This window comes from Rhipicephalus microplus, chromosome 4, assembly GCF_043290135.1.
Source record: "Rhipicephalus microplus isolate Deutch F79 chromosome 4, USDA_Rmic, whole genome shotgun sequence".
Taxonomy (NCBI): domain Eukaryota; kingdom Metazoa; phylum Arthropoda; class Arachnida; order Ixodida; family Ixodidae; genus Rhipicephalus; species Rhipicephalus microplus.
This window is the reverse complement of record NC_134703.1, coordinates 212,637,917-212,665,159: the sequence shown is the minus strand read 5'-3', so window position 1 is coordinate 212,665,159 and position 27,243 is coordinate 212,637,917. Positions and strand designations below refer to the sequence as shown.

At 44.3% G+C, this 27,243-nt stretch overlaps 1 protein-coding gene across 2 annotated transcripts in view; it reads left to right on the top strand.

Moving 5' to 3' along the window:
* Positions 1 to 27,243, top strand: part of LOC119172490 (cytoplasmic aconitate hydratase) — a 609,523-nt gene that overhangs the window by 469,707 nt on the left and 112,573 nt on the right. For both annotated transcript variants that reach the window (XM_037423609.2, XM_037423610.2), the window contains 3 exons: positions 5,764 to 5,868; positions 16,750 to 16,892; positions 23,129 to 23,276. In XM_037423609.2, coding sequence (XP_037279506.2) covers positions 5,764 to 5,868; positions 16,750 to 16,892; positions 23,129 to 23,276 — 396 coding nt within the window. The remainder of the gene's footprint in view (positions 1 to 5,763; positions 5,869 to 16,749; positions 16,893 to 23,128; positions 23,277 to 27,243) is intronic.

The window sequence follows — 27,243 nt, the reverse complement described above, 5'->3', positions numbered from 1 at the left end:
CTTTTCAACTTTCCTGCTTTCACCTCCTTTCAATAAAGTGCCGCAGTTTTCTCACTCATGCTTCTGGCACTGGCACCACTGCCGTTTTCGCTGCTTGAGAATTTATTGCTGAGCATTGAAATTCCCACCGAGTTCTAGTTGTGCATGCAAAGCACTGAAAAGAAACAGTTTACACCTTTACAAACGTTGTTTCGGGAGATACACTCAAACCTCGTTATGTATTAACGGGATATAATGAAATAATTGATATAACAAAATAAATGAAATTTTCCTTGAAAGCTCCCTTGAGAACCATTTATTTAAACCTCATTGTAACGAAGTAAAATTGACCAGTAAATGGATATAACAAACTAAATTAGTCTATCAAATAGTCTATAAAAAAAACAACCATAGTGTGTTAAGTATATCGTTTTCTGCGGAGCTTAATGCTCGTTCGGCGTAGCTCTTCCAAAACTACCGCGCTGACCTTACAGCCACGTGACACATGGCCGAGAGAGCCGTCCTTCTCACACAGCCAGCGGAGAGGATTGAGGAAGTGCTCAGCAGGCCACATGACCGAGAAATGTTACCGCGGTGCAAAGCGATTTCTCTCTCTCCTCACCTTAAAGACGATGGTGACGGCTGTGTCTCCGTCTCTGCTGCTATCCTATACACCGAGAAAGAAGGACTCTCTGCAACAGATTTCTGTTGTTTTTTTTTCCTCCCCGTCCACTGTCTTGAAAGGAGAAGGGTCTCTACGTGCAGAGATGGAAAAGGGAAAAGCGTGACACAGGCGCGTCGCAGATCAGCATTTGAGAGAGAGCAAACAATCCGCCACAGTCTTTTTTTTTTCTTTTCTTCTTTTCCTTCTTCGCGTGCAGTGTTGAGGGGTGCCGCTGTGGGATCAGGCATGGGGTTGAGAGCATTTTCGGAGCATGGTAAGTTCAAAATAACCTTCACAAGCTCTTGCACGTTTGAATTACAAAGCGTTTTTGCCCGTTGGAATGCACATACCTTTGACGGGACCTCAGCGTGAGCTCGAATTAACCAGAAGTTCAAATTAAGCGTGTTCGAATGAATAAGGTTCAACTGTGTTTATTTTCCGTCGCACGCGTGTTCGCGTAGCGGTACATCGGGCCGCATGGCGGTTTCCTTTTTTGCATGCTTATAGGTGTGCGCCCATCTTAGCATACATTGCCACTAACTGTTATAATCGATATAGCGAAATAATGGATATAACAAAATAACTGTGGCTCCCCTTCAACTTTGTTATAATGAAGTTTAAGTGTACATCAGAAGAAATGACATGAGCAGACGCACCGGCAGCGGCGGCAGCGGATTCAGCAGGCAGTGCAAAAGAGAGACATGTTAGGGCATGCCGACTCGCTACTGCTGCACATTCTTTTACTTCTGGTGTTTGCAGCGATCGTAATCCATCTCTATGAACTCGTGTTTTTCAAGACCATGAGCGTTGTCATGTTGCGAGGGTAGTTCGCCGCCATCTCGAATGTATGGTTTGTTGTTTACATCACGTGGTTTGAGAGCTAGCACAGCTGGTATAGCCAAAGCCATAGCAGGAAGACCATTCGCTATCGCGTGGCGGCAACGTGGTCTCGAACCGATTTTTTTCACGTCAGCTTCGCGGCACCTTTTTCCGGCCACTTTTCGTAGGCAAAGTCAGGGAAATTCTGGTGAGTTTCGCTGCATTTCCTTCTTTCGAGGCCAAGTGTGAATGGGCCTTTCTTCTATAGACAAGCCGCGTTGCGCTGCTCGCGTGCAGCGATCATTCGCGCATTCGTATCGTCTGCGCTTGCTGGGGAAACCATTCGTAAGAACTGAATCACGGCATATTTTATATTATGTAGTCTATTTTAAGCAACCTTAAAACTCATATCATCACGAAATTGGCATCAACCGTATTTGTATCACCGAGATTCTACAGTAGTTTGTTTCGTCAAGGCAGTGATGTCTCGAGCAGCAGCTATGATCTTTGAGCATAACAGTTTGGTCGTGATTGGTGGCGTGTGCTCTATCATAGCAGTAATTAACGAGATCAATCGTCAACCGTCCTACATGCTGTGTTCTGAACACAAAGAGACAGTGCACAACAAGCATCTCTTCCTGTGGCTGCTGTATTGTTCGTCAGAAGGTGTGTGTGTTGAGGCTAAAAACCGTGAGGAGTGAGTAAGCCTGTGCTTTTCTTTATGTCTGTTCACTCGAAAAGTTTTGTAATAACTTTCTGTTTTCAAACTTTACTGGTGAAGTCGAACTTTACGATAAGCTTGAAGCAACCTCGTGTGCAGAGGCCAAAAATGTGAGTAAGAGTGTGAACAACAGTGAGCAGACCTCTATCACTAAAGCAACCAAAGTTTCAGTGGTACCCTACATGCACGCAGTTCCGCATAATTTGTGAAAAATAGCAAGAAGTATCATCTTGATTTCTGAGCTATGAAAGGCGGACACATGAGAGAGGACGGGGTAGGTGCTGCTTGTCTTTTATCATGTGTTTGCCTTTCATAGTGCCAAAATGAAGATGTGCACACAAACTCACCTAACGAGTTCTTATAGCAAGAAAGTTAGGTGCTGATGTAGTTTTTTCCACTCCCCAACGATTGCAAGGGATGTGTGAAAGGGTAATGCAAACAGCAGCGAGAAGCGTGATTGTATAATTAGGCTTTTTTCAATGGCAACCAAGGCTTTTGACAGGTGTACATTGGCCAAACTGGAAGGTGCATCAACCAAAAGACTTGCACACTATGTGAAAAGCTTTGTCTGCTCATTTGGGCATTCACTGCCAGAGGTGTTTGCGAACACCCGCATTCTTGATAGGGCCCGAGACATAACTCTGCATGATAATTAAAGCCTTAAAGATAGACAAGGTGAAAAAAAAAGGTATGAGTGTGCTTTTTTTATCTTTATCGGCTAAAGAAGTATCGGGGGTTACCACTTTGAAGTAGGCTGAAGCAAATTATTATGTTGCGAGTGATGGCACGGGCATTATATGTGCTGTACCACTACAGTATTGTTCTGTTTGTCTTGATGGATCTCCTGTTAGTGCGTAAATAGCACGTGTAATTGCATATTGCCTTTAGTTGCAAGTCTTTTCTCTTCACGTTGTGATTTTAAATAATAAACCCTGTAGCCTGGCAACTTGCCTTATCCATTTCATGTATCCAGGGGGGAATTTATAGACAGTTTGCTTACCCCTGGATGATGAATTCAGAATCAACACTGGTTACTCCGGGTCAAGCCACTGAATTCATGTTTCCTGCTCTGCTGCATCAATGGAAAAGTGCGCTCAAGCATTCTTTACCTAAATAAATGCAATAACGAAAGAAGTTCCTTGTTTTTGAACAATTTATGCACTAGCTGCACTTATTGTTTATTTTGGCTACATTTCTGGGTCATAATTCTGGCCTCGTTCAGTGTCTTCAACAGGAGAAACGTGAGCCGAAAAGTTTGCCCAGCAGTTGAAGTTGAATTTCTTTATTATAACATTATGAGAATACATGTGACGTGGCAGGCCCCAAAGTAGACAGGGACCTCCTAGCAATATTGCACGGATTAAAAGCATCAGGTGCAACAATAGTACAGAAAGCAAAGCTTTAATGCTTAACCTGGTTATAATGAAATTGATTAATTAACCTGGTTATAATGAAATTGATTAATTCATGGAAAATTCGTTATAAAGAGGATTTTGTTATATGCAGGTTTATTACAAAAATTTAGAAAATAAACTCACAAATTAAACTAAAGGGAGACTGAATGCGGAGCTAACCCAAAACTTTCATTTAGTGGTAAGAAAGTGCGTTACTATTCCAATAGCATTTATATGGACACACTCAGCGGGTTTTCACCATCACCGCCATATTGCGTAACCAGTCCAAATTGATAACATTCCCAGGTGCATCCTAAGTTCACGAGTGAGTAAAAGCGCGCAAGCGCTGCTGAAGCAGAGATCAAATGAGTCGGCCCATCTCTGTCATCTGGAAGACGCATAAGATAACATCCACTGCGTGTTCGATTTAGTAAACGTATTTTTTTCTTTTGGGGAGGGGAAGGGGAGAGAAGGGGCACATTCCCTCATGCATTCGCAGTGGCAAGATCGGGGACCACACTGCCTCGTGGGGCACAGGCCCGCCTGCCCGCCTCGCGCTCACCTGTGTGCAATCAAGAGCACTTGCTCTCGCCTACTGCGCCGTGCAAGCTGCTGCCGCTTCGGCGTGGTGGCGGGGCACTCGTGACAGATGCATCCCCATGCCAAAATCGGAGACGAAATTCCTAGGTTGTCCATGGGGAAAATTTGTTATATGAAGATTGTCTCCCTCTAATACTTTGTTACATAGAGGTCACAAATATACATGTGCTTCTGTAGAGCAATGGCGGAGAATAGAAAAACTTTGTTATATGGAGAAATTCGAAAATTCATTAAATAGAGGTTCGTATTTAACTGTATTAAAAGAAATGAACGGATGTTAGCAGTACAGAAAAAAATGCAATTACTATAAAAATGGAAAGAAGAAAAACAAGAATTAGTTAAGATCATGAATTACAAGTCTAAATAAATGTTTCGCTGAGTGGACTTCAAATGATGTTCACCGAAGTTTGAGCAAAGCACTGGCAAAGTAAACTGTGCTGTTAGGATAATCTAGTCATATTTGCATTCAACTGGATCAGGTACTTATTAGTTCAATGTCAAGCTGATGTGCACCGATTATGGGCATACATAGTTATAGTGATACAAAATTATGGACAGGGAGCATGCCGAAGTTGCGGTGGATAGGCGTAGCAGAGTCTCTTCAATGACTAAAGGTATTAATCCCTATAGATTTCTTCTACAAATGAGCAATCTTGGACAGATGAATCCTATTGGGTTTCCCCAGGAAGAGCAAGAAGATTTAATCAGTGAAGGCCACAAAATGGCAGCAAGGAAAAGATGGAACTTTGCAATGAAGAAGTTCATGAACTGTTTGTGAATTTTTTTCTTGTGAATTGAAGCGAAGTATAATGAACAAAGAACGTGCAGTTGAAGGTACGCGTAGGCTTCAATTAGAACGAGAATCCCAAAAAAAATTTTGGACGAGATAGTGGCAATGTGTTTATCAAACTTTAGGCAAAAATATATGGTACCTCCAAGAAATGTGGTTGTGTCAGAGAAATAATGTGCACGTTGATTGTTAAGTCTGGCATGAATGATATGCTTTTATGTGAAAAAGTTCTAAGTAATTCTTGGAAGTAATTATTTCAGCACCACTGTAAGATATCGGCGGCATCCTTGCTAAGCAAGTTGTCTAAGATATCGGCGGCATCCTTGCTAAGCAAGTTGTCTAAATCGCAGTCTTAGGAAAATATGGCGGTGTCATTGACATATAGAGATGAATTGAGTCATTTGGGTAAGGCATCAGTGTAAGATACATAAAGCAGAGCTCCTAGTATTTAGCCTTGAGGAACGCCTTTACTTATAGTATATTAAAGTTATATTAATCACCAACTAAGTTAAGCTGAAACTTGTTTCACAGGTAATTACATTTATATAAGCATTAGTGCCATTCCATACAAGTCTTATTTTGTAATTTTGTTTGCTGGTTTTTGCTAGAAGCAGCCACAATTGATTTTTTTTTCACCTTCATCGGTGATCGCTGGTACTTGAGAGCGTATGAGTCATGCAGCTGCATTGTTTATTGGTCACCTAACTCTGGACTGTCAAGTAGATCCTTTGACAACCGATTCTAAATCATTCTTGCTGTTCTGTTGGAGGTTGAAAGGTGCCCTCTTATCTCCCAGACTGGCAGTAAACACTGGCAGGCCTTGGATGCACCCACATCTCTTCTCTACCCGTGGGACAGCAACTCCACGTACATCAAGTGCCCACCCTTCTTCGACACAATGGTAAGCCTGTCCATTCCTGAAAGGGAAAGCTTTTACGTTGGCAGGGTACGTAGCTTTTGGGTGCTTGCGTAGCATCTATAGAGGTGACACACAGATGCATCATACACATTGTACCCAAAACCCTTTGTGCTGTGTTCAGGCAGCTAATTTAGTGGGTACATCACTTTCTCTGGGATGCAAAATTCACCAAGGGGGCCTGCACATCTTACTCGGTGAAAGGTCATGGCTCTGAGCTAGGATTCTTTTGCTTGGCAGGCAACAGCACCTCTACCTGTCCTGCTGTTGGCACCACCAAACAAGCTTAGGGGCACCGGAGCTTTTGGCGGGACAGTTGTACCTCAAGTTTCCATTTATCCCAATAATGCATACTTGTGGGTCATAAATCAAAGGTCATGTGCAAAGGAAATGGGGACAAGGAAGTGAACGACGACTGGCATGGACTGGACTTTATTGAGAAGACAATGCATATTTATATGACACAAACCGCAAGTTCATCTACACGCATGCAATTATCATACAATCTTATAAGTTAGTATTGGCGCAAATGTCTTTTTTTTTTTTTATGAAGTGAGCCTTGGCAAGCTCACGTGCCATCTGGACCTGTTTCAAGATTTCCATTATCTCCCGCAAAGGCTGCCATGGTTTAATTGCCACAGACTGGCACGCGCTGCAATGAAGAGCCAAATGAGATCTTTGTCTGTTCTTGATTGAAAACTGGTGTTGCCTCAGCTGTGGTTGATCCCGTTTATACACCTTCCCGTTTGGCTGTCAGATGTGTGGCATGGCTGTTAGTGCTATCTTGCACGCTCCTACTTGCGGCACAAGGAAGTCAGTTCGCATGGTGCAGAAAAGACCTCCGGCCCACCATGGTGATTAGTAACATCCTTCACCCCGCAGGGGCGCCTGTGAAAGCAGGCGTTTGGTGTGTAGCGACACCGCGGACCCGAGCTAACGGGGGGTTTCGGCTCCCTCCCAGGCCTAGCCGTGCGTGGCTTTGCCGTGTCCAGGGAAAAGGGGATCCTGGGGGTTCAGCCGACGCTGAGTGATTGGACCATTAAGGCCCCCCGGCAGAGGCAACACACCCCTTTGGCCCCGGCTTCACATAGACGGCACCCCTGGGCTGACCCACCCAGGGGAAATCGGCAGTCGCCTATTCCTATCTCTCTCTCCCTACATTTTCGTCTTTCTTACTTTTTAGCTTTCCTGTCTACTTCTCTCTTCTGCTTACTTTCAATTTTCTCGGCGGCAAGGGTTAACCCTGTGCAAATATCCTGCCTTGGCCTAGGCACATTGGTTTATAGCAGAGTTGTACGGCTGACGTCTGCAAGCTTTCAGCATCCGCAAACTTGCAGCGTCCCCTCGTTGAGCTCCGTGGTGGGTGGCCGCCAACGCTGCCGAACAACATACAATAAGCATGCACAAAACATTCCCTTTACTTAGTGATCGTGCCTCCTCAAAGCGGGTAGGCACCGAAGATATCGATTTTTTCATCCGGCCAAGACAAATCTTTCCTCATTTCTACGTTATACACTGCGAAAAAACTAACAAGCAAGCCAGAACTGTATCCCCCTTCGTAGTGGCTAGGTGCTTAACCAAAACTCTCGGTGCCGGGTACAAGGTTACAAGAATGGCCAGCGGAGATCTACTCCTTGAGATACGTGACAAAGACCAATTCGATAAACTGAACACCCTCACAACGTTTGGAGACACACCCATCAGTATTACACCACACAGGTCCATGAACTCATCTCGCGGGGTCGTATCGGACGCAGATTTGCTTGACCTGACCGAAGCTGAACTTCTGGAAGGATGGAAGAGCCAGAACGTGACAAACGTACAGCGCATTAAGATAGGAAGAGATCAAAAGGAAATACCAACCAAACACTTAGTACTGACCTTTGCTTCGAGTGATTTGCCGAAAACCATTCAGACTGGGTATACAAAGACATCCGTGAGGCCATATATTCCCAACCCCCGCCGTTGATTCCAATGTCAGAAATATGGCCACGGCTCGCAAAGCTGTCGTGGCCGGAAAACTTGTGCTCTGTGTGGAGTCGTGGGCCATGCGTCCGACAACTGCGAAGCACCTGCACACTGTGTGAACTGTGGCGGTAATCATGCCGCGTACTCACGTTCCTGTTCTTTCTGGAAAAAAGAAAAAGAGATCATCACTCTAAAGATAAAAGAAAACATTACATTTAAAGAAGCAAGAAAAAGAGTCTCGCCATTTTATGGCCCCACATATGCTGATGCGGCGCGCCAGGGGGAAGTGTTGCACCAGCCCTCGCCACTCCTTCGGCCTGCGCAGAGCGAGCGATTGGCTGTGGTGCCTGCCCCCAAGGCGGCAGTAGTTGAGTCTACTCCGCCTACTATTGAACAGAGACCAGAGACTCCAGGGTCCTCCAGTGTTAAGGCCTCACCTCGCCAGGCGAGGCCCAAGCTTTGAAAAACCAGCTCGCATGAGCGGGCATCCAGTGCCTTCGAGGAGGCAATGGATACGGCGGCACCCCTGGAGCCAAAAGAGCGGCGCGGCTCTCTGGAGCGGGCCAAGGGAACTAAAAAGCTCATAACAGGGCCTGATAATAGCCCTGTTACTTGAGCTCGACCTTTCAGCTTAAGCAAGTCACTCCCTTACTGTACACACAGCACTACTTTACTTCCAATATGGAAACACAAATTATACATTGGAACGTCAGAGGACTGCTTAAAAACCTCGACGACGTCCAAGAGCTTTTATACAAACACTCACCTCAAGTGCTGTGTGTGCAGGAAACACACCTAAAATCCTCCAATACAAATTTTTTACGTGCTTACGTCACATACCGAAAGGACCGAGATGATGCTGTGGCGTCATCCGGTGGCGTAGCCATTATTGTTAACCAAGGAGTAGCGTGTACACATTTACCATTCCAGGCATCCCTTGAGGCGGTGGCTGTTCGAGCGGTACTTTTAAACAAACTCGTCACCATCTGCTTTTTGTATGTATCTCCCCACCACCGTCTTGAAGGACATGAATTCCAGTCTTTAATAGACGAACTGCCTGAACCTTATTTGCTTCTTGGGGACCTAAATGCACATAGTAGACTGTGGGGCGATTCTCGCTGTGATACACGGGGTCGTCTCATTGAACAATTTCTCTTCTCTTTTCTTCTGGTGCCTGTTTGTTGAATAGGAAAGAGCCAACATACTATAACGTTGCCAACAAAACTTACTCGTCTATAGACCTCAGCATCGTATCACCTTCACTCCTACCCCTACTGAAATGGAAAATCATAAATAATCTATATGGAAGTGACCATTTTCCTGTAGTGTTGAGTTTACAAACAACATATGAATGTCCTTTACATGTTCCCAAATGGCTGATAAAGAAAGCAGACTGGGAACAGTTCCACAACACTACACGTTTGAGTTGACAGACATATGTTGGTTAAACATAGATGAAGCTGTGCAGTACTTCACAGCTTTTCTAACTGACGCAGCAGCCAAGTGCATACCGCAAACATCTGGAATGCCCGACAAACGACACGTCCCATGGTGGAACACAGAGTGTCGTAATGCGCGAAAGGAACAGAACAGGGCATGGAGGTTGCTTCGGAACTCACCAACAGCCGAAAATCTTGGCACCTTCAAGAAAATAAAGTCTCAAGGCAGGAGAACGCGTCGGCAGGCCAGAAGAGAAAGCTGGCAGAAGTTTTTGTCAGGGATAAATTCATATACACAAGAGGCCAAAGTCTGGAACATGGTTCGTAGGGTAGCAGGAAGAAAAGTACACTCACTCCTACTCGTAAACACTCAGGGTGATACCTTGGAAAATCAGGCAAACTTCCTCGGTGCACACTTTGAACGGGTATCCAGCTCGTCCCACTATACTGACACTTTCCAAAAATACAGAACAAGAATATAAAAGCAGAAACTCGAACACAAGTCCACTGGATATGAGGCATATAACGAAGCTTTCAGTCTAGCTGAGCTCCGAACATCTCTAAACTCCTGCAGTACTTCTGCCCCAGGTTCTAACCGTGTGGTGTATGAAATGTTAAAAAACCTACCAGCCGAAACACGAAAAACCTTACTTTGTTTGTACAATGCTATCTGGTTTTCTGGCACTATCCCTACCTCCTGGAAAGAGGCTATTGTTATTCCCATTTAAAGAGGGCAAGGACCCTTCTTTAGCTTCAAGTTATAGGCCTATGGAACTTACAAGCTGCTTGTGCAAAGTCTTCGAAAAAATGATAAACTGCCGACTTGTACATATCCTTGAAACAAACAATTTGCTCGACCCATTTCAGTGCGGGTTTCGAGAAAATAGATCCACCACAGACCACCTTGTTCGTATCGAGGCACAGATCAGAGACGCCTTCGTCCATAAACAATATTTTCTCTCTGTGTTCCTCGATATCGAAAAGGCTTATGATACAACATGGCGTTTTGGAATTCTAGGAGACCTATCCCACCTTGGTGTGCGCGGCAGAATGTTTCACATAATCGAAAGTTACCTGTCAAACAGGACATTCCGTGTCCGTGTGGGCAGTGTTTTCTCCCAAACATTTGTCCAGGAAACAGGTGTGCCACAAAGTGGTGTACTTAGTTGCACACTTTTTATTATCAATATGAATTTCTTGCACTTGTCCATCTCCCGCAACATATTCTATTGTACATATGTCGACGACGTTCAGCTTGGCTTCAAGTCATGCAACTTGGCAATGTGTGAGCGGCAGGTTCAGCTGGGTTTAAACAAGGTCTCCAAATGGGCAGATGAAAACGGATTTCGACTTAAGGGGAGATGCGAGTCGAAAAATCGTGTTTTTAGCGAAATTTCTCGTATTCCGGATTTTTATTGCATTGTAATCTTCAAACCTTCTTCTTTCATATGTGAAAATTTCAAAACTAAATTCGAACCGCAAAATGCAAAAAAAAAATGTGTATGAAGGCATTGTGGTGGCTCAAAATTTGGTGAATTTGCGCCGATATTAGCCATCTTTGACTGCGCGCTGCTCCCCCTCGCAGTGCCGCCCGCCATCGCGATTGGTTGGGAAAGTTGCGTCCGGCCTTCTTCATACAGCTCCGACGACCGCCAGTTTCGTACGTGGGCAAAAAAAAAAAAAAAAAAAAAAAAAGAGGTCTTTTTATCACGTGGTTTGAGCGGTTTGAAACGCGCGGCACCCTAAGCCGCATCGCCATTGGCTACCGAGTCGTTGTCAGCTGTGTTGGTGGCGGCCATCGGCATTTGGTCCGTCTGCTTTTCTGCGTGTCTACGCATATTTCCGTGATGACAAGCCCGAAAAAGTGCAACGTGAGACCGCAGAAGTTTCGAACGAAGCACAAGTTCAAGGGAAGGCGGCGTAAAGCGCCCCGAACGACGGCGACGAACTAGAACGCGCCTACGTGTGCTAGGCCTGACGGCGGCATCGACAAATGCGCGAGCAACAGTGGCTGCGATGAAGGGATTTACGCTGCGCTTTCTTTCGTCAGTGCTTCGGAAAAGAAGCTCGGCTTCTTCGAAAAAGACGAAAGACAGCGTTATGAGGTTTGTGCAACGACAGTTTTGTGCGACACCCTCTTGATGACGGCACTTGTGGCAGGTGCGGCATGCCCTGCTTGCGGTATTCAAAAACTTGCCGTTCGGGAGCCGGCAGAAAAGCACAAGGGACTTTCGTCGCTCCTCGAACTTCATTGCGAAAACGGCGAATGCTCAGCGACTGTTCTTTGGTGCTCCTATACATCACTGCGTGTTACGGCGGACGGCAGCAGCCGAGTGAGCCAACGGTACGGCAGTGGGAGCTCCCGAGATAGTTTCGCTGTAAATGTGAAGGCGGTGGTGGCTGCACGCGCTGTCGGCATTGGGCATGAGGATTTGTCGAGATTTTGCTCCATTATTGGACTCCCAAAGCCAATGCACCACCGAGGATTTTTTTCGATAGCAAAGAAGGTGCACACGCTGCCGTGGCAGCTGTGAGTGAAAACTTGCGCCTATCCACAGAGTTGACGAAAGAAGTAGCAGGCGAAACTGATGTGGCTGTTATGTTCGACGGCACTTGGCAGAAGAGGGGCCACAACGGGATCGGCGCAGTTATCTCCTTAGATACTGGCCTCTGCTTAGACTTCGAGGTCATATCAAATTACTGCCTGACATGCAGTAGGCACAAGGATATGGGCCCAGACGAGGAAGTGTGGCAGGCATTCCATGGCCCAGTCTGTGAAAAAAATGCAGACTGTTCCTCCCATGCCATGGGAACGGAGGCTGTGATGCGCATTTGGCAGAGAACATTGACTTATGGCACCCCACTGCATTTCATGACATTCTTGAGTGACGGTGACAGCAAAGCATATAGTGCAGTTGCAGAGTCAAAAGTCTATGGTGCTGTCAATATAGAAAAATAAGACTGCACTAATCATGTGGCCAAGAGACTTGGCACCGCGCTACGGAAGCTGCATGTGCCATTACCACGAGGGCAGAAAATGAAAGAGCCAGCCATTCAGAAGCTCCAAACATACTATCAGATTGCCATAACAAGCAACAGGGGGAGTGTAGGGGATATGTACACTACAGTATGGGCTTCGTACTTCCACTGACAATGCTGGCAGCCACAAGTTTTGCCCTGCAGAAACAGAGTCGTGGTGCAAACATCAACGCGCTGAAGCACTTGGTGAACCTGCACCACGCCACACACCTCGCCTGACAAAAGCACAGGGATTGGCTGTTTTGCCCATTTATAAGCGGCTAACGGATGAGAAGCTCCTTGCTCGATGCATCAAAGGGAAAACCTAGAACGCATCGGAATCCCTGAACAGCAAAATTTGGCTGATTGATTGATTTGTGGGGTTTAACGTCCCAAAACCACCATATGATTATGAGAGACGCCGTAATGGAGGGCTCTGGAAATTTTGACCACCTGGGGTTCTTTAACGTGCACCCAAATCTGAGCACACGGGCCTCGACATTTCCGCCTCCATCGGAAATGCAGCCGGGATTTGAACCCGCGACCTTCGGGTCAGCAGCCGAGTACCTTAGCCACTAGACCACCGCGGCGGGGCAGCAAAATTTGGCTACTTTGCCCCAAGACTTAGTTTGTCTCCCGAACGGTTGTCGAGACTGGCGCAGCTATGGCAATCCTGTGGTTCAACAAGGGTCATGCTACTTTCGAGCACATCCTGGAAGAGCTCAACATACTGCCATCTAGAGATCTAGTTACTTTCAGTATTCCCGCGATGCGAGGCGCATCAAGAGAATGTCCGAGCGTCTGACAGCAGAAGCAAGGGCCCACCGTCGTCGTGGAGTGAAAAGGGCTTGGCTAGAAGAGAGTGCTCGCAAGGATCGTGAGGGCACAACCTATGCTGCAGGACAGTTCTAGTAACTTGCAGTGCTTTTCAAAGTTCTGTTGAACATTATGGCCAAAGATTATGCATTTCTAACAACTCTGTGATAAAAAAAAAAAGGTTTCAAACTTTCAAATACGTTTTTCTCCTTTTGCAGTTTTGTGTGATCTGTGCTTCCTATACACGCTAGTTCGTATACTTAGAGTTGTCATACCTCTATGAAATTTTGCACATAGCATGATGAAGGCCCATAGAGTGCAAGTATTTATTCAGATTGTCAGTGCTGCTTGATTATGTTTTTCAAAAATTACATAACATTGAAAGCCCTTGGCAACTAGAGCCGTAGTAAATTTTTCTATTTTATTATTGTATTTCACCTTTTTACACACAAAATTAATATAGTTTTTTGCACTCTACAGTTCCAAAGGATCATAGTCAGCTATATCTGCATGCTTTATCTCAAATTTTTATAGGTCAGAATTGTTGCATAACAATGGCCATAATTTTGCAGTATCTGACCTGCAGAAAGAAAACCAAGCAATCTACATGAAAATAAATGACATATTTGAAAAGAGGAGAAAAAACTCTATTAGCATGCCAATTTGTGTGAAATTCAGACTCTTATTAAAGAAAATCGTTTTTCGGGTAGCATCTCCCCTTAACCCACACAAAAGCATGTGTGTCTTGTTCTCTCGAAAGAGAGGCATGCACTCGGAACCTGACATTCGACTGAACGGGCAACATCTGTCTGTCAAAGCCGAGCATAAATTCTTAGGCTTAATCTTTGACAAGTTGACCTTCCTACCGCACATCAAGTATTTAAAAACAAAATGTTTAAAAGCCATGAATGTTATAAAAGTGTTGTCACGTACTACTTGGGGTAGTGATAGGCAATGCCTCATGAATCTGTATGGAAGCCTCATTCGCACCCACTTAGATTATGGGGCCGTTGTTTATCAGTCTGCAAATCAAAGTGCTTTGAAGATGCTGGACCCCGTGCACCATTTGGGCATTTGCCTTTCTACGGGTGCTTTTCGCACCAGCCCTGTAGAAAGCCTTTACGTTGAGCCAAATGAATGGTCGCTTCATCTACAAAGAACTTACATGTTCTTTGTCTATTTTCTTAAGGTGAAAGCAGACAAGAAGCACCCCTCATACTCTACTATTAATGATCTGTCGAGCTATATTCTGTTTCAAAACAGGCCTTCGATGAGGCAGCCCTTCTCAGTTCGCCTGAAGGGTCTAGCTGAAGAAACTGGAGTGTCACTTGAACACAGTTTAATGGCTCCTGTAGCATACCCGCCACCGTGGCAGTGGCAGACTATAGACTGCGATGTGTCTTTCCTAGAAGTTACAAAACATGCACCTATTGCCTATATCGGAACATACTTTCTGGAACTTCAACACAAATACACACGTCCTGAGTTCTTTACAGATGCCTCCAAGTCTAACTCCTCTGTGTCCTATGCTGCTGTCGGCCCATCCTTTTCGGATGCTGACCCTCTACATCCAGGCACAAGTATCTTCACAGCGGAAGCTTACGCGATACTTGTGGCAGCTAAACACATCAAACAATTACAAGTACAAAAAGCAGTAATTTATACAGACTCCCTCAGTGTGGTAACGTCTCTGCACAGTCTTAAACAAAAAAAAAAAACCCGGTCCTTGTATCACTTTACTCCATTTTGTGCACACTCTACACACTCAAACAACATGTTGTAGTGTGCTGGGTGCCAGGGCACCGTGAGATCCAAGGCAACGTGAGGGCAGATCAGCTCGCTGCATCCGTCCACAAAAGCACTGCCCCTACACCCATATTAATCCCGGCCCTTGATCTTAAGCCGTCTCTCAAACGAAACCTCGGGGACTATCGGCAGAGCAAGTGGGATACACACACACAAAACAAACTACACATTATTAAGCCACACCTTGGTCATTGGCTGCCAGTATCAAAATCGCGTCATACAGAGGTAATACTAACGAGACTCAGGATAGGACACACATACACGACACACACATATCTTTTGTCCGGTGGCGATCCACCATTGTGTGACAGATGTGGTGAAGCATTAACAGTCCTTCACATGGTAATTCAGTGCAAACACTTAGAAACTCTAAGAAAACAGCATTTTCCATTACCCTACCGACAACATATACCTTTACACCCTGCAAAGTTCGTTGGTAGGGAACCGCTTTTTAGTCATAAATCATTGTTAGCTTTTTTAAAAGAAATTCATAATTTTCATATCATATACCCAGGCATTCCGTAGCACGACCTCTCCAGAGAGGTTTTTGCTGCGGTGGCTACACAGGAAAGCACTTGCCTCACGGCCCTTGGGCACAAGGGTATGAACGAGTGAGGTACTTGTGCTAACGCCATACATGTCCACCATCGTTTTTCATTATCACCAACTTTTGTCACCTATTCACACCACACACACCTTTCACGGCATGGTCATGATTTTTTTATTTGTATGTTTTTACCCGCCTTACTGCGAGAAATTTTATGGCCCTTATACAGCCGCTAATCACAATCATTGTCCACATTCTTTGTCCCATGAACAGGCGCTCTTTGGCCATCAAATGGCCCTTGCTCCAAAAAACACCATATATCATCGTCAGCAACATCCTTCAGGTTATGAGACCCCCTATAGGGGACAACTACCGATTGCAACCTTAACAACCCTGCGGGGCAGTAGCCTTGTAGCCAGCAGCTTTTCTGGCAGGACAGGCTGTTCGGCTATTCATGAACACTAAAAAGGTAAGTGCTCAAAATAACGAGCACAAAAGGAAGAGTGGACAGGTGCTACTGACAACTGTTTGTTGTCATCACACCCATCCATTTGAAATGTATAGTATTCATGGCGTTGTGCACGTCTGACATGGGATTGGAAACAGAGGGAAAAGCAAGTATTATGAACAAAACAAATACGCGATCACACCCGCGGATAACAAGGACACAACTGCGTATGTCAATAGGAGCCGTGCAGAAATTCAAATTAGCAAGTATGTGTCCTTTTTCGCCTGAGTGCTTCGGACCTTTTCGGTGGTTGCTGTGGTGAAGAAGCAATTACAACTGTTGCAAGGAAACTATTATTCATCAACCTTTAGGCTGTCATGTACCAAGTTTGGTTTTGTGTGTCAGTGGTTTTCGTTTCTTGAGCTTGCAGAAACTGATTGTATATTGGGTAACTCGCTTTGTTAAAAGCAACAATTTTATACTATCTCATTTGACATTCACGAAGGTCCAATATAGCTGTTTGTAGGCATGTGCGTGCTTGTACCATTGATGCCTCGTTACTCATACCATGCTACCGTACATTTCTATTTTCTTTGTGCATTTTACAAACCTTATTAGCCTGTGAAATATTTATTAAAGGAGCACTCTTTTGATTAATAATTTGTACATTATGATTGTTGTGAATCTGCAGTATTGTTTATGAATCGGAATGTATAGTATAAAAAATAACTTGGTGCTACAGTTGTTTGGATCGGCATTTTATTCTCTCTGACTTCACGTGAAAATTGTTGGTTGAGAGGAACTGTGTGTGTTGTTCGTTGCAGGAGCGTGAGCCACGGCCAATGCTGTCCATAGAGGAAGCCTATGTGCTGCTGAACTTGGGTGATTCAGTTACCACTGACCACATCTCACCAGCGGGCAGCATTGCTCGTAACAGCCCAGCGGCACGATACCTGGCCGCTCGTGGGTACGTATCATACTCAAAACTTTCTACTTTATGGTCTTGCCGCTAGTGAAATTATTACCTTGGTGGCAGAATCTGTCTTTAGGGAATGAAACGTCCACTGACATTTCTAGGCTTGTGCAAATATTCGAGCACTTTCAATACTCAAAAGAATATTAACACATTCAAATTTCAATTATAGGAAATTTCGAAGTGTTAAAAATGAACGAATAGGTGTGTATTAGTCCGCATCTAAAAACCTTTTTAGGGTTTTTCACTGCAGTGGAAGGGTGATGTACACCATGATTAAGTCGTGATCTCACTCCTGCGCCAACTGTGCCTATGTGCACCAAAATCAGATTTACTGCGCCATCCTGATAGTATCAACGAAAATCGCCCCAAGCTGCACCATAGTCCCGCCGGCATGTCAATACATGTGCGCCTTGTTCTAGGGCCAACCAAAGTCACAATCACGTGCCTATATTATTACGCTGAATAAACAGCAGTCGCACGTGCATTGTAAAATCCACGGTGCGAGATTTGGTGCCAACGCAGCTCTGTTGTGCAAGTCCGCTTAACCCCGAAATGCGCTCTCCGCAGGAGCTCGTGACGTCTAGTCTAATCGGTAACTTGAAACGGTGCTGGCGATTCATCGGCGGATGTTATCCGTTCCAGGAGCACTGGTGATAGCTCGTTTGAAGAGTTGCATTGCCTGTAACGAAACAATCTTCAATAATAACTTTACTAATGTCTGTCACGTCTATTTCTTTACATCGCAGTCTAATTTTCCGTGTTTTGCGTTCGCAGAAGAACAGGTGAATGGGGGAACACGTTGACACTTTTCATCTAATATACTTTATTCATGGATCATCATACAAAATAGCTTTTTCGTTATTTCTTCTACCAGCAAATCCGTATTTATAATCGCTGTGGTGGTAAAAGCCCCCTAAAAGACACTGCTCTTTCAAACTCGAGGTTGCTAAGGTCCGAATGGGGTATTGTCACGTGCTTTCTTTTTTAAATGTCTTCTCATTAAAAAAAGCATGTCTCCTGGTCGGAGCAGCCGCAATTCGGTTATTATATGCGAAGCTATCTATAGTGAGGCCATCACTGGTAGCTCTGGTGTCGGAAGGCCTGTGAAGTGGCTATGCCTTGTTACACGTCCACCTCTCTCGCTCTCTACGGTTGATAGCTGACGGTTAAAAAAAAAAAAAAGGAATGAACATCACAGCATCGCACTGATTGCTTCATTTTAAAGGGAGGTGGGGAGGGGAGGCTGCTGTGTCACTTGAAGGATGCAGTGGCTGGCGTGCACTATCTCGAGACATAATGAGACGGCTCATGAACTTTCTGTGCTACTAACCTCGGCTTCACGTTTAGATAATTGACAGCACTAAAACCGCTTCCTCAACTGGAGTGATCATTGTCCCTTAAGACTATGTTCTTTTGAGTTAGTGATATCGGATCTAAAAGATACAATTTGTTAGTTTCACTTGCGCTCTTAACAATAAATGTGATACCAACAAATCCTATTGTTATACCAAATAATAATGCTTGACGTCATCCATGAAAAGCGCTAGCAACGAGTTCGCCATTTCCAAGTTCCCCACACTCGCCGCACTCGCAAAAGCTTACTGCATGCGCGGTGTTCGATGTCCACGTCTTGGGGGACTAGAGACCCCTCATACATCTCTTGCTTGCTAATGCATGTACAGATGGAATCAGACTTGTCTAGAGTGCCTAGCTGGGTACTTCAGCTGACATTTTCCTCGGACTTATGTAAGGAGATAGGTCGTAATGATACCAAACAAGGTCGTGTTGAGCCCTATCAACGAAAGCTTGTAGCAAACGTGAGACAGAAGCCGCGGCCAACAACAGTGTCGACAGGCACGAGCGGCATGTACGAATGGACCTCCAAAATGGCGCGATGATGGTGTGGGCGCCTTTCAATGAAGGCCCAGGGCATAGCCTTATATGGTATCTCTAAAAAACGAAGCACTTTTTGCACAGTATGTTTGCATTGAGAGTATAAGGTAGAATAGGTATACCAGCTGCAAATGGCGTGCGTGTCAGCAATAACAGTCAAATTTCATAACAACCCTTTCTCCCCCCCATCACATTCCTACCTGCTTTTTGCTCCTTGGGCACGGGCGATGCGTTCCTCTCTGCTTGAGTAACAATCGATAGGAGGCTTGGCACATGGGGGGATGTAATCGCATCTGCCCTCAGTGCAAAGGAGATAAGTCGGCTCTTCTTACCGCTGCTTTAGCTGTGTTCTCCGCTTCCTCTCAAGCGCTTTTGCTCGTGTTTAAAACACAGGATGTGCCGGGGGGGGGGGGGGAACCTTATCAATTGGGACATTACACAAAACATGACCAGTGGCGTAGCCGGGAGGGGGGGGGTTACATTGGGAACGTGCCCCCCCCCCACCTTCGAACGTGTCCTCCACCTCCGAAACAGATCATGTTTTATAGGTTATCACTTGCTTTTTACTGAAAGCCAAATCGTGCTGCTATTCAAAGCTGCTTCCACTTCTTTTGAACCAAGGACGACATTTGCACATGCGTTGCTTCAATTTAAAAAAATATAAGTACTATATGTGGGCAGGTTAGTTGGGTCATGGAAAATACCGATTTACTTGCATAATTCTCACACTTTTTTTGGCGGATTTCACAGCTCCAAAAAGTGGTTCTGCAAGTCGTGTAGAAATTTTGCAAACAGATCCCACATAATGTGCAATAGGCTTAACGTGAGCAGTATGTACAATAAAAAAACAAGTTAGAGCACAAACAAAGTGTACTAGCTTTTTCGACATAATTAGCACAGAATAATCAGCCAGATCTGTCCATGCACGATCTAGTCGGAATCACTGGCCAAGGACCCAAATTGGCAATCCTCGATGCAGCCGCTGTCACCGCACTCTTATAGCACGTTGTCCTTGGTTACGTTGAGTGCGTTCGAAAGGTCCCGTTTTTCTTGACGTTCTTCTTGACAATGCTGAAAGAAACGAGATCCCACTACACGGCAATGCTGAAAGACCTAAGCTTTCTCACATAATAATTGAAAAAATCTTCTTCAATGGTATCAAACTTGTACTTGTACAAGCGAGTGCTTTTTCCCGTACCGATAGTCACGCGTTGAAGTACTTCACGCTGAAGTGCTTACGGACAGCACGATTCCCGTTTTGCTTGGTGAACGTTTTAACAGAGAGCTTAAAGGGGTACGAGGGTCTTAGCATCGCACAAAATTTTGAAGAATGCTAACTTTCAAAAATTACAATTCAAGGTATGTGTAATCAAAAATATGTTTCTGAAAACTTTTATGTTTTGGTAAAATTTCATTTCCTTTTGTTAAATGCTTAGTATATAAAATTACAAAAGTTTTTAAAACTGGAAATGTAATTTTTTTATATTATTTATGTGAAGGCAATCTGTCTTATTGAAGTTTCTGTGAAGATGTTTTAACAAACTTGATACCAGATACAATTCCTTTCCGCAGCACTTAAACTACAGGCTGAAGCTTGTTTTTTTCTCTCAACTTTGATAGAATTGGAATTATATGATAAACACCAGCTAATTACTGGAAGCTCATTTATACCTTTCAAGGTTTAAAATTATTTCAGAACAAAGAAATAGCCGTTTTCAAATCTAGTTTCAAATCTAGTTTTGCGGCGAGCAGCCGAAAAGGATGCCAAAAGGGTAAAGAGGGCTCAAAAGGCGCATTGTTCCACGACAAAGAAGCGCAAAACTGGGTTGCGCTCTACAGAGGCCAAGGCCACAGCATCTCAGGATTACTGCCCAGGAGGATTCTGAGTGTTTTAGGCATGTTGTGAACTTCCAAACAAGAGTGAACTTTCAAAGTCAGTTTTCTCAACTCTTGATTTTCGCCTATGTGCCTACGCTAGAACATCTGTCATTTTCTAACAAAGACTGATAGAGTCGTTCCGTTTTTTGCACTAGGCTCAGGAGGCCTTTAGCAGTGCAATAAAGCTTTATCTCTCTTCTTACTCATCATTTAAAATTTTTAGAACACATTTTATAATTACTGCGATGTGTGCGCAAAACAACATCCATGTTTTGGAAATTTTATTTATGGTTACAAGAACTAGAAAAATCAACTAATAGCTTCTTTGCACAAGTTGATGCTTTGGGAACATAATAATATGAAAAAATAATTTCATTTAGCAATAATTATCTCTTTAAGTGTGAAGAGCATTAATTAGTATAATTATGCTTGTAACTCAAAAAGTACAAGAGGTATTTGAAAACGGTTTTCATATTTGGAATCCTCACAATCATCCACATACACACACCAAATTTCATCACAAACAGTACATTAATAAAAAAATTAGTTTTACTTGCCACGTCCCCCCTTAAGCCTATGGGATGAACATTTTAGAAAAAAATGCGATTTTGAGAACTAACTTTCTTTACTGCAAGTTATCATAATGACCCATAAGAAATTACCTAAGTATAATGTGGAAATTCGTTCTTTTTTCTAAATGAGATATTTGAAATCTCTTTGCAGATTTGAAATCTCCATTAAATGGTATGCATGCATGGTAATTTTCATGACAGTATAATATTAAATAAAAAACTTTTTTCGGGCCCTTCGTCCCTACTTAATGTTGCTTTAACTATAGCAAGTTCACTGTAATTTTGTCAGGCTTCAATCCTAATGATATCAGAATTTTTTCAATCAAATTAGAGAGCAGCATTCAGTGTCACAATGCTTACGACTAAAGCCTGAACAACAACAGCATAGACTCTGCGGCTCAATTTTACCTCAGTATTTCCACCGCACAGTTTGTCCACACAATTTTGTCTATTTGCATCAGAAATAATAACCATATTCATTATAGCATAGACATTCTTACCCCCCACTCCATTTGATGGTGAAGAGCTTGCTAGCTCAGGGTCTGGCACCCCAGTACATGGCTAGCATGAACAAGGGAAGTTTGAACGAAACTTGCTAATTATTTTCTTTGTCATCGGCATTTCAACTTATTGACAGGCATGATGGACACAAGGTGCAATGAAGCCAGGAGCTGAAAGTGTTAAAAGAGACACGCTTTGAAAAAATGGTGTGAATTGAAAGAGGCTCAGTGTCTTCGGACTGCCTAAAAAGCTACCCAACAGTGTCCTATATACAACCAACTCCAGACAAGCATTCTGAATTTTGTGCTGAATTTTTTTTTAAGTGCATCATAAGCATAGAATGCACGCAACGGGCTTGTCCCGTAATGCATGTTCACACACTACTTGCTCTTGGAAAATGATTTCCAGCCAGAAAAAGAAAAGCAAAGCAAAAGGCTTTTTAAGAAAGTAAAAAAAATGCTTTGCAAATTGAAATTGAAAAAAAAAAATTTAATACTAATATATGTTCTTACTCTGTGCCCTAAAAGGCAGTCTGAATGCTTTATTTGAGTACTTGAGTTGCACAAGCCCCGGCACTTCACTGCTCCATCAAGATGTTAAATGTAACATAATTGTAAATGGTCTTCAGCGCTGCGTATTGAAGAATTTAAATATACTAGCACTAGTGCCAACATTCAAATGTTCAGTACCAAAGGCCAATCTGCTTGAGAAATCAAATTGGCCTGTTTCAAACTGCTTCCAAAGTTAATTTTTTCTCTCCGGCATGAAACTTAGTCTCCTCCAAACTGCTAGAAAGTGCCATTTTAGTTGCGTCAAAGTGACAGTGGAGCCTTGAGCATGGCCAGAAGAGTTCACATGAGCAGGGAATGTTTTATCACACTGTTAGGCAGAAAGCGAGTGTTGCTAAGGCCCTCCAATAAAGCTTCATTTGATGCTGTTCAATGGTGTGTGTCTTTTTGCATTTACTATGGCCATTTGTGTCATCTGCAGTGTTAGACTGTAGTTTAACATGAAGCTTCTTGCAATGCTTTACTAAAAAATTATGCATTACAGGCTATCTACTTAAAATATTGTCATGCTACATTTGGTGAGGACAAGACACAGAAGTATATGAGAGGACAAGCTCCAATTATTTTTTATTGCAATAAACAATAGTTGGCTCCCATCCTGTCAGGTACATCTCTGTCTTTGTCTAATGTAGCACGACAATATTTTTAGTAAGAATGCATCACAAACTAGCCTGTCTTGCAAAGTCCTGTAATTGGGCTCCGCAAAAATCCCCAGGCTTATTGTTGTACATGCAATGTCCCCAACATGTTTTGGTGTTTGTTATCAGCGGTTCAATTGTGTGCCTGGTTTAGTCAACTTGTGCATGTTATGCAGGCTGACTCCTCGAGAGTTCAATTCATATGGATCTCGTCGAGGCAACGATGATGTCATGGCTCGTGGCACATTTGCCAACATCCGTTTAGTGAACAAGTTTTTGGACAAACCAGGACCGAGGACCATTTATCTACCATCTGGTGAGGAGGTAAGAAAAATAAGAGGTGGTCAAACAACTGGACTGGTAATATTGACTCAAGAACGTTGTCTTTCTGTGAGGACCATCTTATGTTTCTTTACTGTGGCCTTGCCCTGAATAGAGAAATATTGGGTCGCTAGTTCCAGTTGCAGTTTACCATCTGAAAACCCTGGCACTGTTGTGGGCATTATTCGTATCCTTCATCTTCTCATCTGTACATACTCATCATCATTACTCTCAGACTCGGTGAATAAAAGGTGTCTTTCAGCCTAAACGTTGCCTCACAATATATACTGTTGAGCTTCGTTATAGTGTACCTCAGATTAAAGATTTATTTTTTTTTTTTTTCAGAATAATGACTTTTTCGAAAATCATCGTCCAAATGTTCATTGGTGTACTGCAAAAATGTTTTACTGCTACGAATTTCAGAATACTAAATGTTTCACAATGGCGCATTAAATTTTATTTCCCATACATTTCCACAGCACTGCAAAATAACAAACAGCAATTTCAAAAAGTTACTTGTAGCTGTGGAAGTAATGCCCAGCTTCGTACCTGCCACTGCAGTCGAACCCGACTACAGTATAACCCCATTACAACAAACCTCCAAAGTTAAAAGGATTTTGGACTGTTGTAAAAGAACTATGTAAAGTCCAAGTGTTGTTACAGCAGACTTTATTGGAAGCACTGAATGGGGCTGTTATAACCCGAGATAATCGCGAGTCATACTATACGAGTTTATCCTCGTAGCATATTAAATTGATTTTTGATAATTACAATTTCTGTGTGTGTAGCCCTTTTTCTATCTGATTTCAAAATATTTTCATGGAAGACTAGGTAGAAGTGCTAAAGAGTTTTTGCGCTTGCCGAAGGGGTGAAAATCATCGTGGACATCACAAAAAAATGAGCGTTTATAGCTTCGCGTTGGCACAACTGCCCACCACCAATTCGGGCTCGTGGTTGGGGTATTTTCGTAAGAAGCATTTCGTGTTCAAAAAGCAGATGTTTGCAATTTATTGGAGGGGCTCCAATTGGCCGCTTCTGCTGTGTTGCTGCAGTACGCCTCGCTTGTCGAACGCTCAGTCCGGATACAACTCCGGGATAGCGTCATCTGCTCCTTGTGTGTCGCGAAGTCGCGGCTGTCTAAATTCCACTACTTCATGACATTTTCGCACTCATTCTGTTTTCACGGGTTGTTAATTAAGGCAGCTGAAAGTGGCAGTTCAGTCTTCAAATAACGATTGCACGCCGTACACGCCGCAAACATCGCACACACGCGTCTCAAACCGATTGTCATAGCATTGACTCGTTGGCGAGAAGGTTCTGCTTATCAGCCCTTCTAACCTTGCTACAAAGACCACCATGGAAGAGATCTTTGTATTCACGATTGAGCATGGCGTACTTTTAAACAACGGGCACCAAGGCCACGCACATTGCAGCCGCACTTTCTGCTGGAAGTCGGGGCTAGGCCTAACTCTGCCCCGCACTTGGCGGGCAAGGCCGTCACGCTAGCAAATATGTGAAAGTGAAGAAACCGCAATGTGCTTCATTGCAAGCAACAAATCACATTGGCCGCTGGCTCTTTATAACCGCGAATAGGCATCTTGCACAACGGTACCGAACCTCGTCCATGCTCGCCATGCACCGACCGCTCAGAACAGTGGGGGCAGTGTCCAGCAATTGACCATTTACGGGAAAGCTTCGTTACTTAACAGTAACGGCACTGTTAACGCCCTTTACAGGCATTTTGGTTTTAGTTGGAAAACATGAGCCCAGCCAGCCTGCGGCCCTACACTCGTGTGCCGTGGTTAAGGATCCTTGCTTTTGTAGTTTAGGCAAGTATGCCAGCATGTTGCTCGTACAGTGAAACCTCGTTAGTTCGAACTTCAATAATTCGAATTTATAGATAATTCGAACTGTAAGTTATGGTCCGGCCAAGCTCCATACAAGCCTAGAAATAAAAAAGCCCGTTAATTCGAACACGAGTAGGTTCCGCCGCGGATAATTCGAACTACGTGCCACCACGTCGGTGGCTTAGCTAGTCACTCGATAGGACGGCTGCTGAGTTACGAGGTGGCGTTGACTGGGAGTGGAGAGAAAAACGGAGAAACTGGAACGGAGGCCGGAGTGCAGAAAATAGCGCCACTTACTCTTCACCCCCTTCCCTTCACAATCTTTCTCTCTCGGCGGCTGCCTGCTCTCTGTCCAAGATTTTTTTTTTTAAGCGCCAATCTCCGAGCCTTTGAAAATCCTGCGTAGTTGTCACTGTTAGACGACAGATGGCATGACCAGCACAGAGCAAATTCTAGTCACGTATGAAGCGTTCATCAAAGAACTGAAAGACATAATGGGCAGACATGAGATTCGTGTAAACTCTCGCAAAAGGTGTTCAGCATAAACCTTGGTGGGACACCGAGGTGAAAGAGGCGAGCAGCTACAGGCCCATAACTGTGACCAGTGTGCTATACAGGCTATTTGCACAGGTATTTGAAGCACGTATGACTAGATAGGCTGAAAAGCGAACACCTCACAGAACTCCAAAATGGCATCCGCCCAAATAGACGCCTGGAGGACAATCTTTTTGTGGTTACCCAATTCACTGATGTTGCACGTAAATAATCCCACCATCTACTCACATGCTTCCTAGATGTTTTGAAGGCATACGACAGTGTTCCACACGACCTAATGCTGCAGCGCATGACCCAGCTGAACATGCCACAAAAATGGATAGATCTTCTGCGTCGCCTTTATGCCGATTGCTCGGTGGTGGCACGCTTGGCAGGTACAGCATCTGAGCCAGTAACGGTACGCAGAGGACTCAAGCAGGGGTGCCCCCTCTCGCCACTGCTCTACATGCTATATGCATCAGGTTTAGAAAGTGCGCTCATCTAGTCAAATATCAGTTTCCATATGAAATTCCTGCTGCTAGGGCTGGTTTTTGCAGATGATATTGTTCTTATTGCAGAAGACCGACATCAGCTACAACAGCTGGTGACAATATCAGCTCTCCATTTGGCAGACCTAGGCCTTCGGTTTAACCCTCAGAAGTCGGCTGTTGTTTGATTTTCTGGAGAAGTGGACACAAACCTCCCATTAGAACTTCCTAATGAAGACAAGTTGCCTTTCTCAACAGAATACCGGTATCTGGGGTGACCATAGGCACGGGAAAAGACCCATTCTCGGAGCAGGAGGATCGATTGCGGCTGACCTCCCAGCGTGCGAGCTGCATTCTGCGCTGGAGAAGCCTCTGGGGCTGCAACAGATATGTATTGGTGCGAGGTCCGTGGAAATCGATCCATGTATCATGTCTGACCTTTGCAAACCCCATCATATGCCTGTCCACCAAGACCCATGAGTGGCTGTAGCGAGGCCAAAAAGAGGTGGGGTTTGGCATTGGGCTACCTTGAAAGGGTTGCAGTGGAGACCATCCAAAGAGACATGGGTTGGTCTACGTATGAGGCGCGAGAAGCCACGAGCAAGATCATTTATGAAGGACGCCTACACTTCATGAACGATCAGCGGTGGGCCCGTCGTATGTTCCGCTACCTGCACTTTGTGGGACTCGGGACACAGTGGTCGAACAGTCTACTCTCTTCGACACTAATACGATATGTTGGACCTCTCAACAATCGAGACCACGGAGCACAAGTTTTCTGCAGCAGTCTGGAAACGGGTACGCGAAGTGGAGAATATCGTACGTACAAAGAGGCCATTGGCCCGATATCTGTGTATGACAACTGTGGTGGAAATAAACTACTGTTCGAAGCGCGCGCGAGAGCGCTTCGCACGCTCACATACTGTAGCCACTTCGACCCAAACATCCACTCGACCCTATGCAGAGCGAGCGGAGCGGAACAGGACACAGTTGAGCACTTGATGCTACAATGCGAAAAACTCTCACCCTGCTCGCCAGAGGCCACTACACTACCTCAGGCGCTGGCCTTGGCGGACAGGAATGCAAAAACAGTTTCCACCA